The sequence below is a fragment of the Thalassophryne amazonica genome, chromosome 19, assembly GCF_902500255.1.
Source record: "Thalassophryne amazonica chromosome 19, fThaAma1.1, whole genome shotgun sequence".
Classification (NCBI taxonomy): Eukaryota; Metazoa; Chordata; class Actinopteri; order Batrachoidiformes; family Batrachoididae; genus Thalassophryne; species Thalassophryne amazonica.
In genome coordinates this window covers 10,604,538-10,626,634 of record NC_047121.1, presented here as the reverse complement: position 1 = coordinate 10,626,634, position 22,097 = coordinate 10,604,538, and the positions used below count along the sequence as shown (strand labels likewise).

General features: G+C 38.5%; 1 protein-coding gene across 2 annotated transcripts in view; it reads right to left on the bottom strand.

Moving 5' to 3' along the window:
• The window catches only part of rab3gap2 (RAB3 GTPase activating protein subunit 2 (non-catalytic)), a 91,726-nt gene that overhangs the window by 57,556 nt on the left and 12,073 nt on the right, over positions 1–22,097 (bottom strand). For both annotated transcript variants that reach the window (XM_034195353.1, XM_034195354.1), the window contains exons 9-12: positions 20,206–20,304; positions 5,971–6,119; positions 1,239–1,318; positions 832–921 (exon numbers count right to left, since the gene is read on the bottom strand). In XM_034195353.1, the coding sequence (XP_034051244.1) occupies positions 832–921; positions 1,239–1,318; positions 5,971–6,119; positions 20,206–20,304 (418 nt within the window). The remainder of the gene's footprint in view (positions 1–831; positions 922–1,238; positions 1,319–5,970; positions 6,120–20,205; positions 20,305–22,097) is intronic.

Here is a 22,097-nt window from a genome sequence, read left to right as displayed (position 1 = left end):
TATATAAAAAAAATTGATTGATTGAATTGATTGATCCCCCTCTTCAAGTCCAAACCACCAAAGCTAACAGGTTGACCTCCATTCTGGTATATAAAAAGTTATAGGCCCCTTACTTTCTCAGAAATCGTGCATCAATTGGGCTTAATGGATCAGGCTACCAGCAGCTGGCAAAAGTGTTAATGCCGTTAGTATACAACATTACATATGACACAAGAGTTTCACTCAGCGCAAATACAGCAGCAGAGACGTGTTAGATGAACCGTTAGGACATTTCAACAGACAACAAGCTTGTTAGTGATAAAATACTCTAAATGAAACAGACAACGCCTACACACCAGCTAGCAGTTGCATTAAGCGGAGACTGACTTACCAACACAGTTGGAGCTCGGCTCAGCCGCTGTCAGTCAAAGCGACCACACCTCCAATTATAGATAACTTTACGACTGAAAACGTCTTAAAGTAAACTTTTTCTCACGCCGCCATGGAGGAGGAAACTATCTATGGAGACCAAAGCCGTGGTTTTGTAGGAGGCTGGAAACATGTTTATTTCTGCTCTAAAGTTGGACATTTTAACGTGGAGGTGAATAGGAAGTTGCTGGCTGTTGGAGCCAGCTTCAAGCTGCCAGTCAAAGAACTGTAACTTTTTCTTCTTCTGGTAGGGCGTCACCTGAGGCCAGCCATGTTTACCACTTGGTGAAAAGTCATTTCTTCCAGACTTTAAACTGAACCAAGTGTTTTTGTAGTTAATGTTATGTTTCATTTTTACTAATGCCAATAAATAGAAAACAAATGAGGATGAATGTTTTTGTGTTCAAGTGTCACAGTTGATACCTGATCCCCAGTGGTGTTGCAGGCTCCACTTTGGGCTTTTGCTTCTGAGCAGACTCTTCTTCATTCTTTTGTCTCCATCCTAACCAGCCACTGAGACAAAACACAAGCATGAAAAGACAGGCTAAAAGGCTAAAAATAGAAGATGAATTCATCTTAAAAAATGAAAGTAGATTAGATTAATAAAAGGGCACAGACTGACAGAGACATTACAACAGTAGACTGACAAAACTGCATTCAGTTGCCAAATGTTGGCTGTTATAGGTTTGTGCTAAGCACAGACACTATATTTTATATTTTAGTTAATTATGTCAAGTCTGAAGGGGGGTTGGTTGCAATGGTTATTTTTACTTTGACAAATGCACAAGTTCCTTTGAGCAAAATGGAAGCTTGGTTAAACAGGCACACACCTTGCAGCATTGAAGAGGGCTGAGGTGAGTTTACTGGCTACAGCCAGAGCCACATGAGAGAGGAGAGGCTGGGAGCTTCCCTGCGGACAGAGAAAGACACGAACAGCTGCAAATAATCATCAAATATTGAAACTGTATTCCTTCAGGTATGTACTGTTTGTGTGTTTGCACAAGGCACAATTCCACCTCAGGAAACAGATCCAGAGTGTCAAATTAACCAGCCTCTGAGAACTAGTCCCAGCTACAGGCTGGTTATTGTTACCTCAGAGCTGGAGAGACCAGAATTCCTGTGTAGATGTGTAGTAACACATGATCTCTCATGTCCATATATTGCTTATTTTTTTCTAGCAGAAAAGCGCTGACAGGGCACCCAGAAAAGCTTCATCTGAGCGCCACCTTAAAGTGTAGGTGACACAATATCTAATGTTTGTTTGAGCATTTAAGACTAAAATTAAACAACAATTTGAAATTAATGCTTTCTCACTGTGTAGTTAATGAAGAGATAAATATTCGGCTTTTGAACTGTGCGCCACTAAAAACCAGGAACTTCTGGGGGAGTCACAACACTGGAGAAAAAGGAGGAAGTGATCACAGTGGGAGAACAATTTACTTAACAGCCCCATTTGTTTGGTTAGCAAGCGGATGGATTTCTGTGTTTAAGTGCTTCATTTCTGGAGTTATGCTGACTGGATGAGTTTGCTGCAAGTTTTGATGAAAACACTATTGCAGGTGGAGTCCGCTGGTTTCAGTTTCCTCAGGATCACGTGCGTTGGAATGAGTGGATTGTGGGGACTCTATTGTGGACAAGCAGCACTTTTTTTTTTTTTTTTTTTACACTCTTTGAACACTGCGGTTTCAACAATGATGCGGCAAATTTAGGGATTTTTACAGACTACTGACAGCATCGCTTCCACCGTGTGGTTCGGGTCTGGTAGGCAGTACCTTTTTGATTGGCAGGTGGAAAGACACCATTGGCGGGTGGCACGACACCGCGTGTGCACGGTGTTGTGCATCATCTCCACTCCACATGGAGGCAAAACGGAGTATTTTCACATTATTTTATTTTTTTTTTTTTTGGGATCATGGAATAATTTAATCTCGTGCAGATGAGGTGCTGCAAACCTTTCAACTTGCACTGCAAAGCGGCTGGTGGAGGAAGGGGATGCGCCATTCACAGCAAAAACTTGAACTATCAGCCGCAGACGCAATCAACGGATTAGACCTGTGCTGGCGCCGTAACCTGGCACCAAATTGCTGGTGTCATAGGGGGACTTTTCTTCAGCCGGGACAAGGAATTAAATTATTTTCAGACATCATTTTCCAAATTCAGGCTTCATGTGGTTAAGTTTTCATCAGACTGTAAAGATGAGCTCACTGAAATGAACAGGTAAGACTTTATCTTTACTCCTTGTGTGAATGGTTTCAATATTTAATGATAACATGTTACACTACTAATTTACAGTACACTAACTGTATTCAAGAAAGAAACAAGATTTATTTTAAAAATAGCTGATATTTTCAGTCCCTCGTGTCATTTTTTAGATTTGAAATGTATGTACTTCTAAGAAAAAAAAAATCCACACTTCCTCATCACTTTTCTGATGTCAAGGATAGCAAAACAAACTTTTTAAAAAATGTAATCACTTGATTGTAACCAACGAGCTGGGAAAAAAATGTATTTCTTCTCCACCCGCATGCCGAAATCACCTGCAGTATTTATTGTTTTATTTTTTATAATCACCATTCTGTGTTCTGAACTCTGCCAATATCGTCACTGTTGTCAGACTGAAGGTTTTGTCTCCCTCATTGTGGTCTAAATAAGGCTCAAAACCATAAGGCTGTCCCTCAACAGCTTCTTCAGAATCACCTTCAGACTGGACTTTAAAGAAAAAGCTCCACACTAGAAAAAAATCCACTGAAAACAGTTCGACCTCTGCCATATTTGCAATTGATTTGTGCTTGAATCAGCAGGTCCTGTTCTCCCAATGATGTAGCAACAATATGGCCGTGGCTAGGGCTGTCACGATTAGGAATTTCTGGAGACGATTAACTGTCAGACAAATAATTGCGAATGATGAATATATTGTCTATTTTTTTCCCCTTTTTTTCCCATTCTTTATATTCTACTATCGTAGTATAATTACACAACTCTGGAAGAATGTTTGGCTTCTGTGAGTGGAGAAACTGTGAATAGTGCAACATTTTATCTTCATTTTACTTACAGTCCCAACTTTTTCTGATTTGTGGTTGTTTCTGTTAATAAATACCTTTGGAAAATAACAGCTGTTAAAGTTTTTTGTGATCTGTGCTTCTGAACATCACCACAGCTTCTCCACATCAGGGTTTTTTTAACTCGTGTATGCGTATTTTTTTCTCAGTTCATTCATATATTCTCATTTTTTAAATAAGTTTTTAAAGATATTTGACCATTTATTTCATCTCATGATCTCATAAATTCAGTATACGACATGCACATGGTGTGAACAGGACGGTAATGGCAGAATCACACCGGGAGAGAAAGTTCAGAGAGAAGTAAAGGCAGCTCCACGGTTTGTTTTTTTTTGTTCACTCGGGTTAAAATCCTCTCTGCGTGCACTGATGGTTCTCAGGAGACTGTAACGTGTCATGCCTCCATTCAGGAATCTTTCTCCCCCACCCCTCCCTCGCAGCCTTTTCACTCCGCGCGCACACACTGACACACACAGACAGCTCCTTTGGTAAACTCCGCATTTTAGACGGCTTTGAAGAAGATGGCCACTGTTTTAATCGGCCGTCTTATCCAAACGGCAGGACGGATCGTTCCTCAGCCTCCATGTTATTGTCCTGTCTTGAGACGAGAGCGAAACAGAGTGAGCGAGGCTGCAGCACAATGACGTCAGATTCTGAGTCGTTTTATGCTTTGTGGATAAAATAAATAATTCACGGTAATTGCAAATATGAAAAATAATCGTGAATATTAAAAATAATCGCGATTGGCGAATATTGTAATAATTGTGACTGCCCTAGCCGTGGCTGAGGGTTGAAATAGGGTGCAGGCTTCAGACAGCTATTGTTTATCCTTCACCCGCACACTTATCATTGACTTTTATTGATCAGGATTTTTTTTTTTAAATATCAACATTTCATCATTTTTAGTGGTTTGTGCACATTTTTTGGTGTCACCTACACTCCAAATTGAAAAAAATGCTCCTTGGTGGATCTGTTGCTATGACAACAATAAACAGCTAGCAACTACCTCATAATGAACAGCAATTAAAAAGCACTCACTCTCAGCAGGAACATAGCACTTGATTCTCCTATTACAGATTTTTTTTTGTCTCGTGATAGATTTTGTGTAACAACTGAGCTGACTGTAGACAGAAATGGCAAAAACAAACTTCTCCTGCCATGAAGCTGATAGGTTTTGTTCCATGTGATTGGGTGACTAAAAAGGCACCTTTCTGAAAATTTCATGCATTTTCACCTTAAAGTACTCAGTGTGGCTGCACAAAAAAAGGTGGAGTGCTTTAAAAAAGATGCTGTGTGCTGCACTTTTCCTGAAGGCAGTGGCAAACAGTCGCAGACTAGGCATGTAGAGATTAATCAATATGAATCGGTATCTATATACAAATGTGCGTGATGTGCGTGCATCGATTCATTCAGTGTGCATCGATGCATTTGATGGGTTGAAACGTGTTGCATCGCTCGCTGCCTGCTTGCATCCATTTTTTTCCGATGCACACTGAATGCACCACAGATGGAAGCTAGAAAGTACATTTCTACCACAACAAAAATGATGACATCAAAAGCCTTTTTGCTTAATGATTCCTTTATTGGTCCTTCAGTTCTGGACACCAAAGCGGCCGTTGTTTTTGAGGGTGTTTACTGGGAAATAATTATTTCTCTATGTTGACTGCAGACTGCAGTGGGTCTACTTGAAGCAACAAAGCAGTGCTTCAACCCGCTGTTCGCTGGTTCTCTGCTTCGCTTCCAGCGGCAGGTCTGCAATGTCTTCATTAACCCCTCTCAAAGCCATTTAAAGATGTCAACTGTGAGTCAGCTTTGGGTGGATTAAAGTCACGAACTGGGACTCTTGTTTTGTTGCGGGCAAGAAACAAGAATCATCCACTGTTCCACACTGGAGTTTAAGGTGATGGTTCTCTAGATTGACCAACAGCTGGTGTGAGGAGCTCAGCCCAAAGTTGTCCATCGGGTAAAGGAAATAATAATAATAATAATAATAATATCCTCTGTTTTGTGAGACTAAGTGCGCAGCTCCAAAGAGCCACGCAGATTTCGGTCTGAATTAATAACTTCAGAGCCTATGACACTGTTGCCTATGACAGAAACAGTATAGGCACAGTCCACATCAGACTCTGAGATGGTCGAAAAAACTTAATCATCTAATTAATTAAAAACAACGCTGCTTTATTAGTAAAAAATAATGGCAGTAATGTGGCAAATAAAGTTTAATTAGTGACAGCAACTGACCAATCCCACTCAAGTCCACCTTTTTACAATATCTAAGGTGGCTTCTAAAAAAATCCCCCATTACTTTGAAACTCAACTCAGTTCCCACTGGTGGATACATTTATCATTCTTCTTCCACAAATCAGATACTAGTTCCTGAGTACAGTTGTAGTCCCTGCTGTTGGTTATCGTAGAGGTTATAATATGTGACAATGAACGTCACAGTGGGAACTAAGTCTCTCAGTTGACTCGGTAATAACTGTCCTGAGTGGGTCACACTCACCTCAGTTGCGTAGTAAAAGCCTGCGTAAGGCCCACCTCCTACAGCGACATACTGGCTCATGGCGGGAGGGCTTCCTTTAACTGATGCGCTGAACCCCCCCAGGATAGAGGCGTTTTTCAGCTGGTCAAACACACACAGTGTCATAACGCCTGGAGGGAGATGCATGAAGTGAGAGGTACAGCATGGTTGGACAGATAGATGAAGACACAGGTGAAGATAAAATTAAGAAAATGAAAAACAGATTTCAGTGACAGCCAGGCTTGCAAACGTAGTCCAAACTTCACCTATTGACTATCCACTCACCGCTATACATTATATACATACATATACAGGGTTCTAGCTTGCACAAACTTACGTTACAGCCCGTTACGCTATAATTTTGGACCGTTACGCTTATTTTCAATACAGCCTAACGGGTCTGTAATCAACCGTTTCTGCAGCACGACTCCAGTTTGAAGCGTGAATCAATGAAGCAATGCTTTGATTCGCTGCTCTTCAGAAGCGGTAAGTACGCTTCTTTACCCCTCCCAGACACACTTTTGTGTGTATTAAAGTCACTAACTGGAACTCTTGTCTTGTTGCAGTCAACAAACGAGAATCGTCCTCCATTCCGTTGGCACAGCTCCAAACGCTGCGCGGCTCTCTGCTGAGACCAGAGTCCGCTCGGAATTAATACCTTCAAAACAAATTTCCACTTTAAATAAAATGACACCTCTTAAAAACGTTACAATACAGACAAACTACAATCGACTAAAATGTTTTTTCCTCCCAAAATGAGACGTCCTGCATTCTTTATGAACCTGACGTGCAGCACAGCTGCAAGAGCTCAGCTCGGATGTATGGAAAGACATTCATGCCAATAATAATGTCTGAAAGGAAATGCTTTTGACAAAAACTAACAGATTTTATTTCTGTTTATGTCCAGAGATCAAGGATCCACCATGTGGAGTTTATTATGTCCAGAGTTTAAAGATCCAGTAAATTTCCTATTTATTTACTTTAAGACTCAATAAAATGTTCAATTTCAATTTAATCAGCTTATAAAGCGCCAAATTACAACAAAAGCCATCTCAAGGTACCACACACAGAACAGTTCAACATAAAAAATTAAAATAAATAAATAAATAAATTAAAATACCTAATTAAAAACAGAAGTAAAAGAATAAAACATAAAAACTACTCAAAAGAAAGAGAATAAAAATAGGTTTTATGTCTTGACTTAAAAATGTCCACGGACTCTGACTGCCTCACTGAGGGCCATGTACTGGCTAACCCAGAATGAGATTACCCACTCAACAACCTTCCTCAGCCTTCTGGACATGATGAAGGGACTTGGGCTGTCGTACCTGGCTTTTCCCCTTTGGGTACCCCCAGAATGGCCAATTTTTAGCTTAAATTTTCAAAAGCTGCCCCTTTACACGCACCCCCCCCCCACCCCCAGTCGCTACCCTCCCTTGACATTACCACTACGCTAAAATTTTTATCCTAGCTAAAACCCTGCATATATATATATATATATATATATATATATATATATATATATATATATATTTATTTATTATTATTAACCAAGCAAGCGAGGTCAAAAATTTTTTATTATATGGCTATTATATATAAACAGGCAAACTTCCAGTATCGCTTGAAAGTCATTTTTAGATGTGCAAAATCAATTCCTTGTCAGCTGATGACTGCAAAGTTCGACAAAGTTTTGTGTGTTTTCAAAACTTTGAGCGGAACTGAGGTGGAGGGTGCACCTGTGTTTGCTGGTTTGTGCTCTACTGGTTACGTCCTCCAAGGACGTATTAAAATCATTGGCGTTTATTCTGGATCACTGAACCTGGCTCACAACATACAGTATACTGTATTTTCCAGAGTATGTAATTTTTTTTTTCTTTCTGAAAATTATAGTCAGGCGTGACTTATATAAAGAAAATCATGTGTTTATTACTCATAATAATTGCAATAATAATTATAATTTATATAGGTTGGACTTTCACAGGAATCAGAGAAATAAACAAAATAAACTCCAATACTAAAAGAATAAATGCCAGTAATAATAAGATGTACACAACAACAATGTACAATAATCTCAAATTAATGAGCTGATGATACAGAAAAAAGGTGCAACTTATCCTGTAGAAAATACAATACGAGCTGTCATTTAAAGAAACCACACCCCTAATTATGCCTCATTTTATGGCTTAAAATGAGTTAAACTAATGAGCTATTTAAATAAATAAATATCTCACCATATAGTTGTCATGGAAGCGGAAACTAGAAGCTACAGAGACCAAATCCATTTTTTTTTTAGCAGACTGTAAACATGTTTACTTCTGCTCTAAAGTTGAACACAGGGCCAGTCAAGGAGCTGGAACATTTTCTTCTTGCAGATGAGCGTAACTGTGGATGGCCCCAGCTTGCCTCTTGATTTTAGACAACAGTAAACGATCCCGGTACAGTATGACCTTACTTCAGCTCAAAGAGCTTCCATGTCATATCCATTACAAATCCAAATTGAATTTGAAGGTAAATTTGATTCTACTGCTCTCAAAGCTGCTTGGAATGGAATGAAGTCAATGAGAGAACAACAAAGGGACAAAAAGAATCATTGTTTTATGCAGCTGGTCAATGATCTGAAAAGCTTTTAAAAGCACTGTCACTGGGTTACTCTTCAAGAACAAGCTAACGATTCATCTTACTCTGTTGGGGACACGATTGTTTTCTAATCAAAGCTTACAGTATTAGTGAGCTTTTTAAACAGACAAAAGCCAGAAAGAGCACTGCTTCGATAGCGGCTGGCCGCTGAAGTCACGCACGCTGTGGTCGAGTCAGACCTTTAACCTCTTCAGATGAAAACTGCAAAAATTCAAAATCCTAAATAGATTTTAAATAATTTTAGATAAGTAGCTCTCACCTCTTTTTTCAGGGAACCTGGAGGTTACAAAGACGTACGACTTTTATTCACTGACTTTCCATCTGCTGGTAATAACCATCCAGCCGTATTTACTCACACATTAACTTATTTAACACGGTTATCCAAATTCAACTGGACAGTGAATCTTTTAAAATAAAAGCTCAAAATATGTAAGAGTCAGTGTGTCAAGCAGATTATTCCTATCCACAGGTTCTCATCAGGGGTGTGTCCCATCAACCCTGCTTTATATTTTATATACAAATGTTGGCAGATGTTCTTACAAAAGACATATTTTAAAGTTTGTTGATGATTCAGTCATTGTGAGCTTTCTAAAGAATGAAGACGTGGTTCTAATCCTGTGGTTGAAAACTATTTTTCCTAGTAAGACAAATAATATTTATCAATAAGTGTGTCAAAAACTCTTGGAAAAAATTGATTTCAGAAAGTCACAGCTTTTCGTGACTCCTCCTGTCACTCACGGTGAGGCTCTTCAGACTCTAACTGAATAGAAATACACCGAGCATTATTAATGAGAATACGAGTCTTCATTCTAAGTTTGAATGCCGTCCGTTTTAATGTTGATATTTTTATGACTTAGTTTTATCAGCGTCTTTCCTACTTGTCTGTCTTGACCACCCGCTGTATGAAGAGTTTGACCTTCTTTCTTCTCATTTTGAATGACTAATACAAGTCACTCTTATTCTTGCTGCCGTTAACACTAATTCTGTCGGCAAAGAAGGTTATGTTTGTAGCATGATGAAAGGGATAAGGTAAGGAGGAAACCACAAACCTTTGGAGCAGATCTGATTCAGTGAAATCCAGGAATTAAATAAATTTAAAAAAATAAAAATCTTTAATATTGCGTGATATGATGATTTAGCAGATTTCCGCCAATTTCTGTTAAATTATTACAAAACCATCATGACAACAAAAATCAATTAAAAACATCAGGCATTCATATTATGAGTCATTTCAACAATATATTAATTTGGTGCAGGTCCATATAAAGAGCTAGATGGTATGGATTAACATATGAATTTTAAAAGAGTCTATTTATATTGGATGAGTGTTTGTTAACAAATTTTTCCCAAAAAGCTGGCTGTCTGCCCAGGTGGTTGCCATCCAGGACTCAAGGTGGTTCCATGGTGTTGTGGATGTGGTGAAGCGCGGCTCTAGCGCATGCTCTCAGACTGAGCAAGGAAGTGGGCTCTAAGAAAAAATGTTCTCAATACACCATCACCGCAAGACCTCTCAAACTACTATAAAAAAAAAAAACACAATTATACTCCGGAAAATACGGGATACATAGTTTAGAAGGACCTTGGACCACGTTTCTCAGTAAAAGTAAGTCCCTTCGGTTTCTCCCTTGTTTTCACTCAGCGTCCACTGAGGTGGATCTGCATGTTGATGTGGCACAAGTCCTACACCTGATGCCCTTGCTGACACAACTCCATATAACATGGATGATGGGCAGGGGTGGCCTTGAACCAGGAACCTTCTGGAAACAAGCACACTGACCGCTTGGCCACCACCTGCCATGTTTCTCACTGGAACATGTTTCTCAGTATTTTTCAAATAACTGCTCCAAGGAAAGACTAATGATTCAACATATTCTAGTCACATTTAGTGGGCGTGATTACGGATGAGCAATGATAAGATTTTATCGACATCGATGCCATTATTGCCAGCTAACGAGCTTCCAGGATTGTTTCGAGGATTGTTTTCCACCGGCGCGGCTTTACCGAGGCCCGAGGCGCCAGCGCGGAGTTATCTGACCATGGGTCCGAAGAAGGCACTGACGGCGGAGGAGGGAGACGATATCAAAAAGTCCCTGGACTTTTTGTCTGAGGAAATCTCTGTTGTTAAAATGCAGCAGAAATCCATTATGGAGCTGGTGGAAGAAGTGAAGGCTCTCCGGATCCAGAATGCCGAGAAAGACCGGCATCTGGTGTACCTGGAGAACCGTGTTGCGGAGTTGGAACAGTACACAAGGATGAACGACATTATCATTACAGGAATTCATATTAAACCTCGATCCTACGCACGGGCAGTGTCAGAAGACAGCGGAGGGGAGGCCAGTGAGCAGGAGGCCAGCTCAGTGGAACAACAGGTGGCTGACTTCCTGCAATCTAAAGGTATTCAAATGGACTGTAATAACATTGAAGCATGCCACCCCCTGCCCAGGAGAGAGGATGGAGACAAGCGAGCAGTTATAATGAGGTTTGTCAACAGAAAACATAAAATGGCATTGTTAAAACAGGGACGAAAACTTAAAGGAACAAACGTATTCATCAATGAACATCTGACCAAAAGAAACGCAGACATCGCCAGGAAAGCTCATTTCTTAAAAAAGCAGGGAAAAATTCAACAGACATGGACATCCAACTGCAAAACATTTATCAAATTGAATGGAACACCAGAACAAGCGAAGGTTATGGTAATCAGGAACATCGAGGATCTGGACAAATACGACCAATAAGGTATGAGGACACAAACACATCACAACACCATGACACAGACCAGAGGAACCTATTCATCTACTACATCATCTACATCTGGAGACAAGAAGGATATAACTCAAAGGATTGTTGATCATGGAAAAGTAGAACTGAGAACATTTAAATACACAGACCACAATGTACTGGACTTGGAGCACGATATAGACCCGGACAATAATTTCTTCTCAAATATCAATGACAGCTGTTGCTATTATACAGATGAACAGTTTAATCGGATCATTAAAACAGATAACAAATTATCAATAATCCATTTCAACAGCAGAAGTCTATATGCAAACTTTAACAACATTAAAGAATATTTAAGTCAATTTAAAAAAATATTTAACATAATTGCTATATCAGAAACATGGATCAATGAAGATAAAGGAATGGATTTTGAACTGGATGGATATGAATTTAATTGTGTAAACAGAAAGAATAAGAGTGGAGGAGGAGTGGCTGTGTATGTGGATAAGAACATGGATTATAAAATAGTAGACAATATGACAACTGTGATTGATAACTTATTAGAATGAATAACTATTGAAATATGTGAAGAAAAAAGCAAAAATGTATTAGTCAGCTGTATATATAGAGCACCAGGATCTAGTATTGAAACATTCACAGACTGTATGGGAAAAATGTTCTCAAAAACTAATCAAAAAACTGTGTTCATTTGTGGTGACTTAAATATTGATCTGCTCAATCCAAATAATAATAAATAACAGATGAATTTATCAGTATAATGTACAGTATGAGTTTATATCCAAAAATCACCAGGCCAAGCAGAATTACATCCCATAGTGCCACCTTAATTGATAATATATTCAGCAATGATATTGAGAATAACACTGTGAGTGGATTATTAATCAATGACATTAGTGATCATCTACCAGTTTTCATCGTTTATAATAGAAACCATCGGCGGAATCAGCCAGAGGAGAAAATAAAATACAGGCGAGTGCGGACAGAGGAAAACGTGAACACACTAAAGAAGGATTTACAGGAGCAAAACTGGGAAAAGGTATACAGTGAAAGTGATGTTGATAAGGCATATTAAACTTTTTTACAAATATTTACATCATTATATGATAAAAATTGTCCAATTAAACAAGACTACAGAAAACAAAAAATCCAAGCTCGACCATGGATGACGAAAGGGTTACGAAATGCATGTAATAAGAAAAATACACTGTATAGAGAATTCATAAAACTAAAGACTAAAGAGGCAGAAAATAGATATAAGAAATACAAAAATAGATTAACTAATATTATACGGGTATGTAGGAAGGAATATTATAGTAACATATTATATAATAACAAAAACAATATTAAAGGAATATGGGATATATTAAATAGCATTATCAAAAATGGTAATAAAAAACAGAGTTACCCTCAGTATTTCATTGATAATAATGTCAAGAAGGAAAATAAGGATGAGGTAGTCAACGGTTTTAATAATTTTTTTGTAAATATTGGACCAAGCTTGGCAGAAAAAATTCCCAATTCCCAACCTGAGGATTGGGATAATAATCTCATAGAAAGAAATCCCTGTTCAATGTTCCTCACAGCAGTGGATGGAAAAGAAATTACAGACATTGTGAATAATTGTAAATATAAAACATCTACCGATTTAAATGAAATTGATATGGTGGTGGTAAAACAGGTCATTGAATGGATTGTAGAACCATTAACATACATCTGTAACTTATCATTTCAAACCGGTAAATTTCCCAATCAAATGAAAATAGCTAAGGTTGTGCCGCTGTATAAGACTGGGGATAGACACCACTTCACAAATTATAGACCTGTTTCTTTGCTTCCACAATTCTCCAAATTATTAGAAAAGTTATTCAATAATAGATTAGACAAATTCGTAAATAAACATAAATTACTTACTGATAGTCAATATGGATTCAGAGCACATAGTTCAACATCACTTGCATTAATAGAATCAGTTGAGGAGATTACAAACGCCATAGACCACAAATTACATTCAGTTGGAATATTTATAGACCTTAAAAAGGCTTTTGATACAATCAATCATGACATATTAATCACTAAACTTGAACAGTATGGGATTAGGGGGTTGGTGTTGCACTGGGTAGCTACTTAAGTAACAGAAAACAGTTTGTGAAGTTGGGGGAATATATATCATCATGCCTGGACAATGCTTGTGGCGTCCCACAGGGGTCAGTATTGGGTCCAAAACTGTTTCTAATTTATATAAATGATATTGTCAATGTTTCCAAAATATTAAAATTAGTATTATTTGCAGATGACACAAGCATTTTTTGTTCAGGGGGGGATTTGCAGGAGTTACTGAGGAGGATCAGTATAGAAATGGGAAAATTGAAAATATGGTTTGACAGAAACAAATTATCATTAAACTTAAGTAAAACAAAATACATGTTATTTGGCTATTGTAATACAGACATACAGGTTCAGTTACAAGTCGAGGGGGTAGATATTGAAAAGGTACATTAAAATAAGTTTCTGGGGGTGATAATAGATGATAAGATAAACTGGAAGACTCATATAAAACATATACAAAGTAAACTGTCAAGAAGCATTTCAGTTCTAAACAAAGCGAAACATATTCTGGACCACAACTCACTCCGCATTCTTTACTGCTCACTGGTTTTACCATATTTACAGTACTGTGCAGAGGTATGGGGTAATACTTATAAAGGTACAACACAATCACTATCAGTAATGCAGAAAAGAGCTATAAGAATTATTCATAATACTGGCTATAGAGATCATACAAATCCACTATTTTTACAATCCAAATTCTTAAAATTCACAGACTTGGTTCATTTCCAAACAGTACAAATCGTGTATAAAGCAATAAACAATTTACTTCCAGCAAATATTAAAAATATGTTTTTTAACAGATCAGGGGATTGCAGTCTGAGGGGGAAATTTAATTTAAAGCATCAATCAATCAATCAATCAATCAATTTTTTTATATAGCGCCAAATCACAACAAACAGTTGCCCCAAGGCGCTTTATATTGTAAGGCAAGGCCATACAATAATTATGTAAAACCCCAACGGTCAAAACGACCCCCTGTGAGCAAGCACTTGGCTACAGTGGGAAGGAAAAACTCCCTTTTAACAGGAAGAAACCTCCAGCAGAACCAGGCTCAGGGAGGGGCAGTCTTCTGCTGGGACTGGTTGGGGCTGAGGGAGAGAACCAGGAAAAAGACATGCTGTGGAGGGGAGCAGAGATCGATCACTAATGATTAAATGCAGAGTGGTGCATACAGAGCAAAAAGAGAAAGAAACAGTGCATCATGGGAACCCCCCAGCAGTCTACGTCTATAGCAGCATAACTAAGGGATGGTTCAGGGTCACCTGATCCAGCCCTAACTATAAGCTTTAGCAAAAAGGAAAGTTTTAAGCCTAATCTTAAAAGTAGAGAGGGTGTCTGTCTCCCTGATCTGAATTGGGAGCTGGTTCCACAGGAGAGGAGCCTGAAAGCTGAAGGCTCTGCCTCCCATTCTACTCTTACAAACCCTAGGAACTACAAGTAAGCCTGCAGTCTGAGAGCGAAGCGCTCTATTGGGGTGATATGGTACTACGAGGTCCCTAAGATAAGATGGGACCTGATTATTCAAAACCTTATAAGTAAGAAGAAGAATTTTAAATTCTATTCTAGAATTAACAGGAAGCCAATGAAGAGAGGCCAATATGGGTGAGATATGCTCTCTCCTTCTAGTCCCCGTCAGTACTCTAGCTGCAGCATTTTGAATTAACTGAAGGCTTTTTAGGGAACTTTTAGGACAACCTGATAATAATGAATTACAATAGTCCAGCCTAGAGGAAATAAATGCATGAATTAGTTTTTCAGCATCACTCTGAGACAAGACCTTTCTGATTTTAGAGATATTGCGTAAATGCAAAAAAGCAGTCCTACATATTTGTTTAATATGCGCTTTGAATGACATATCCTGATCAAAAATGACTCCAAGATTTCTCACAGTATTACTAGAGGTCAGGGTAATGCCATCCAGAGTAAGGATCTGGTTAGACACCATGTTTCTAAGATTTGTGGGGCCAAGTACAATAACTTCAGTTTTATCTGAGTTTAAAAGCAGGAAATTAGAGGTCATCCATGTCTTTATGTCTGTAAGACAATCCTGCAGTTTAGCTAATTGGTGTGTGTCCTCTGGCTTCATGGATAGATAAAGCTGGGTATCATCTGCGTAACAATGAAAATTTAAGCAATACCGTCTAATAATACTGCCTAAGGGAAGCATGTATAAAGTGAATAAAACTGGTCCTAGCACAGAACCTTGTGGAACTCCATAATTAACTTTAGTCTGTGAAGAAGATTCCCCATTTACATGAACAAATTGTAATCTATTAGACAAATATGATTCAAACCACCGCAGCGCAGTGCCTTTAATACCTATGGCATGCTCTAATCTCTGTAATAAAATTTTATGGTCAACAGTATCAAAAGCAGCACTGAGGTCTAACAGAACAAGCACAGAGATGAGTCCACTGTCCAAGGCCATAAGAAGATCATTTGTAACCTTCACTAATGCTGTTTCTGTACTATGATGAATTCTAAAACCTGACTGAAACTCTTCAAATAGACCATTCCTCTGCAGATGATCAGTTAGCTGTTTTACAACTACCCTTTCAAGAATTTTTGAGAGAAAAGGAAGGTTGGAGATTGGCCTATAATTAGCTAAGATAGCTGGGTCAAGTGATGGCTTTTTAAGTAATGGTTTAATTACTGCCACCTTAAAAGCCTGTGGTACATAGCCAACTAACAAAGATAGATTGATCATATTTAAGATCGAAGCATTAAATAATGGTAGGGCTTCCTTGAGCAGCCTGGTAGGAATGGGGTCTAATAAACATGTTGATGGTTTGGATGAAGTAACTAATGAAAATAACTCAGACAGAACAATCGGAGAGAAAGAGTCTAAACAAATACCGGCATCACTGAAAGCAACCAAAGATAACGATACGTCTTTGGGATGGTTATGAGTAATTTTTTCTCTAATAGTTAAAATTTTGTTAGCAAAGAAAGTCATGAAGTCATTACTAGTTAAAGTTAATGGAATACTCAGCTCAATAGAGCTCTGACTCTTTGTCAGCCTGGCTACAGTGCTGAAAAGAAACCTGGGGTTGTTCTTATTTTCTTCAATTAGTGATGAGTAGAAAGATGTCCTAGCTTTATGGAGGGCTTTTTTATAGAGCAACAGACTCTTTTTCCAGGCTAAGTGAAGATCTTCTAAATTAGTGAGACGCCATTTCCTCTCCAACTTACGGGTTATCTGCTTTAAGCTACGAGTTTGTGAGTTATACCACGGAGTCAGACACTTCTGATTTAAAGCTCTCTTTTTCAGAGGAGCTACAGCATCCAAAGTTGTCTTCAATGAGGATGTAAAACTATTGACGAGATACTCTATCTCCCTTACAGAGTTTAGGTAGCTACTCTGCACTGTGTTGGTATATGGCATTAGAGAACATAAAGAAGGAATCATATCCTTAAACCTAGTTACAGCGCTTTCTGAAAGACTTCTAGTGTAATGAAACTTATTCCCCACTGCTGGGTAGTCCATCAGAGTAAATGTAAATGTTATTAAGAAATGATCAGACAGAAGGGAGTTTTCAGGGAATACTGTTAAGTCTTCTATTTCCATACCATAAGTCAGAACAAGATCTAAGATATGATTAAAGTGGTGGGTGGACTCATTTACTTTTTGAGCAAAGCCAATAGAGTCTAATAATAGATTAAATGCAGTGTTGAGGCTGTCATTCTCAGCATCTGTGTGGATGTTAAAATCGCCCACTATAATTATCTTATCTGAGCTAAGCACTAAGTCAGACAAAAGGTCTGAAAATTCACAGAGAAACTCACAGTAACGACCAGGTGGACGATAGATAATAACAAATAAAACTGGTTTTTGGGACTTCCAATTTGGATGGACAAGACTAAGAGACAAGCTTTCAAATGAATTAAAGCTCTGTCTGGGTTTTTGATTAATTAATAAGCTGGGATGGAAGATTGCTGCTAATCCTCCGCCCCGGCCCGTGCTACGAGCATTCTGACAGTTAGTGTGACTCGGGGGTGTTGACTCATTTAAACTAACATATTCATCCTGCTGTAACCAGGTTTCTGTTAGGCAGAATAAATCAATATGTTGATCAATTATTATATCATTTACCAACAGGGACTTAGAAGAGAGAGACCTAATGTTTAATAGACCACATTTAACTGTTTTAGTCTGTGGTGCAATTGAAGGTGCTATATTATTTTTTCTTTTTTAATTTTTATGCTTAAATAGATTTTTGCTGGTTATTGGTAGTCTGGGAGCAGGCACCGTCTCTACGGGGATGGGGTAATGAGGGGATGGCAGGGGGAGAGAAGCTGCAGAGAGGTGTGTAAGACTACAACTCTGCTTCCTGGTCCCAACCCTGGATAGTCACGGTTTGGAGGATTTAAGAAAATTGGCCAGATTTCTAGAAATGAGAGCTGCTCCATCCAAAGTGGGATGGATGCCGCCTCTCCTAACAAGACCAGGTTTTCCCCAGAAGCTTTGCCAATTATCTATGAAGCCCACCTCATTTTTTGGACACCACTCAGATAGCCAGCAATTCAAGGAGAACATGCGGCTAAACATGTCACTCCCGGTCTGATTGGGGAGGGGCCCAGAGAAAACTACAGAGTCCGACATTGTTTTTGCAAAGTTACACACCGATTTAATGTGGGCACGAACAACATTAAAAGGTTTCTGTATTTCTGTCTGTGGGGTGAGGATGTGGAACAGATTGGGAGTGGGGCTCAAGCAATGTCCAAGCATGAACCAGTTCAAACAGCGGTACAAAAATATGTTTTTTTCTAGGTATAGGGAGGAGGAAGGGTAATGAGGGTTAGGGTGTTTTTGTTTTTTGCTTCGGCTTGTAAATATATAGTATTTTGTATGTAAGTAGGTATGTGTATGTATATATGTATATATATGTTGATATATATATATTGATATCAGTTTAGGTGTGTAGGAATCTATGTGTATATGTGGCAAAGGGTATTACTGGTTGTGGGGAAGAAGGGGTAGGGATAAATAAGCTGATGCTTCACCCTACCCCTTTTCGGACATGTTGGGTACACAGTAGGAACTTTTTTGTTGTTGTCTTTACTGATCTATCTTGTAATTGTTGTTGTATCAAATGTTGTTGTATCATTCATTCATTCATTCATTAGCAATTCCCCGTATCGATCAGATTCCTTTATCAATACCTCCTGTGAATTTTCTGTGTACTAAAAGAAGCTTCACAGGTTTTCAATGTCAACAACATTTTATTGAGTCTTAAAGTAAATAAATATGAGATTGGTCATTGGATGCTCCATAGCCACTGTGCTGCACATCAGGATGTAATTCATAAAACCTTTCCTTCCCACTGTCGCCAAGTGCTTGCTCATAGGGGGTCGTTTTGACCGTTGGGGTTTTTCTGTAATTATTGTATGGCTTTTGCCTTACAATATAAAGCGCCTTGGGGCAACTGTTTGTTGTGATTTGGTGCTATATAAATAAAATTGTTTGATTTGATTTGATAAAACACAAACGACGTCTCATTTTGGGAGAAAAAAATTTTTGGTTAGTTGTCTGTGTTACAACGTTTGGAAAGAGGTGCCACTTGATTTTAAACGGCGATTTACTTTGAAATTACACTATGTAACACAATTTTTGTTCCTGGCTTCTAAGTGTTATATTTCAACTGCTTATGTCTAAAGTCTATGGAAAAATGACTACATTCAGCACAAACTTTGATTTTATTTTATTTTTTTTACGTTCTAGAAAGTTCTAAAAGTTTCTTGAAATTTCTAGATAATTCTGGAAACTTCTAGAAAATTCTGGACAGTTCTAGCAGTTAAAGAATATTCTAGAAGACTACTCAGTAGTAGTGAAGGCCAATCGAGAATATTCTTGAAAACAGACAAATGTTAAAATATCATTGTCCTGATCAAAGAAGCAAAGTTTCTGTGGAATAACAGCTATTTTCTATTTATTTAAGGCATAACAGGTTAGAAAAACACACTGTGTACCCAGGAACAAAACAAAAATAAAAATTTGTTACATAGTGTTATTCATTCCGAATGGACTCGAACTTTTTAACTTGACTCGGCAGAGAGCGGCGCAGAGTTTGGAGCGATACAAACAGCATGGAGGACCATTCTCGTTTCTTGCCCGCAAGAAGACAAGACTTAGTTAGTTAATGACTTTAATCCACACAAAAGTAACTCACGATTGACATCTTTTAATGGCTTTGAGAGGGGTGAAGAAGCGGAGTTGCTGCTTCTGAAAAGCTGTGAAGCAGAGAACCAATGAAGCAGCGTGTCGAAGCACTGCTTCGTTGCTTCTAGCTTCAAGCACAGCTCCTGCAGAAGCGGCTGATCACAGACCCTGCAGTGGGTCTGTGATCAATGTAGAGAAATGATCATTTTCCCGACAAACACCCTCAAAAACAACAGCCACTCTGAAGGACCAATAAGGGAATCGCTAAGCAAAAAGGCTATCGATGTCAGTGGATCGAATCATTTCTTAAAGATTCTTGAAAAGAACCGATTATCAATACCCAACCCAAAATAAAGTATATTTTATTTCACAAGTTATATTTCATAAATATGATGGCTGAAGAACTCTACTAAAATAGTTAGCTATTGTTAATTGGGACGTTTTATATACTTCACTAATTTAATAAATTTCGTAAAATATATTCTCGTTATTTTTATTTTGGAAAATCTGAGCTAGATTCCAGTGGATTTCGCCACATAGATTGTGCTATTCTCACCATAACTCACCCACACTGCAGTGGTCCACAGTGGTGTCCATCTCCTGCAGACCCCATTTCTTATAGGCCAGTGGAGGCGGCTGGATCATGTCACTGCCTGCTGCTGTCGCTGGATGCACACAACAAAGAGAGAGGTCGATGTCGTGTAGTGAAATACTACAACTGGATGATCATGAAATAAAAGGAAGAACTGGATTTTCCGATGTCCAGTTTTGTAATTGACTGGTTGCTTGTAACTACTGGAATGGCGCTGCTTTTGATAACAACACAAACAGTGTCACTGCCCGAAGAAGAAGAAAAAACTAGGAACAGTGGACAGACGGGGAACCCACGCTGACATGGGGAGAACATACAAACTCCAAATAGAAAGGGTGGGAAGCAAACCAACAACCTTGTTGCTGTGAGGCACCAGTGCAAACCACTATGCTGACAATGACTGACTTTTAATGACATTTTCTGTCAACAGGCTAAATGTTACAACTATGTAACTGAAATATAACCCCTGTCAAAAATGATGGAATCACCGGCCTCGGAGGATGTTCATTCAGTTGTTTAATTTTGTAGAAAAAAAGCAGATCACAGACATGACACAACACTAAAGTCATTTCAAATGGCAACTTTCTGGCTTTAAGAAATACTATAAGAAATCAGGAAAAAAAATTGTGGCAGTCAGTAACAGTTACTTTTTTAGACCAAGCAGAGGGAAAAAATATGGAATCACTCAATTCTGAGGAAAAAATTATGGAATCATGAAAAACAAAAGAATGCTCCAACACATCACTAGTATTGTGTTGCACCACCTCTGGCTTTTATAACAGCTTGCAGTCTCTGAGGCATGGACTTAATGAGTGACAAACAGTACTCTTCATCAATCTGGCTCCAACTTTCTCTGATTGCTGTTGCCAGATCAACTTTGCAGGTTGGAGCCTTGTCATGGACCATTTTCTTCAACTTCCACCAACGATTTTCAATTGGATTAAGATCCGGTCTATTTGCAGGCCATGACACTGACCCTATGTGTCTTTTTGCAAGGAATGTTTTCACAGTTTTTGCTCTATGGCAAGATGTATTATCATCTTGAGAAATGATTTCTTCATCCCCAAACATCCTTTCAATTGATGGGATAAGTAATGTGACCAAAATATCAATGTAAACTTGTGCATTTATTGATGATGTAATGACAGCCATCTCCCCAGTGCCTTTACCTGACATGCAGCCCCATATCATCAATAACTGTGGAAATTTACATGTTCTCTTCAGGCAGTCATATTTATAAATCTCATTGGAACGGCACCAAACAAAAGTTCCAGCATCATCACCTTGCCCAATGCAGATTCGAGATTCATCACTGAATATGACTTTCATCCAGTCATCCACAGTCCACGATTGCTTTTCCTTAGCCCATTGTAACCTTGTTTTTTTCTGTTTAGGTGTTAATGATGGCTTTCATTTAGCTTTTCTGTATGTAAATCCCATTTCCTTTAGGCGGTTTCTTACAGTTCGGTCACAGACGTTGACTCCAGTTTCCTCCCATTCATTCCTCATTTGTTTTGTTGTGCATTTTCGATTTTTGAGACATATTGCTTTAAGTTTTCTGTCTTGACACTTTGATGTCTTCCTTGGTCTACCAGTATGTTTGCCTTTAACAACTTTCCCATGTTGTTTGTATTTGGTCCAGAGTTTAGACACAGCTGACTGTGAACAACCAACATCTTTTGCAACATTGCGTGATGATTTACCCTCTTTTAAGAGTTTGATAATCCTCTCCTTTGTTTCAATTGACATCTCTCGTGTTGGAGCCATGATTCATGTCAGATCACTTGGTGCAACAGCTCTCCAAGGTGTGATCACTCCTTTTTAGATGCAGACTAACGAGCAGATCTGATTTGATGCAGGTGTTAG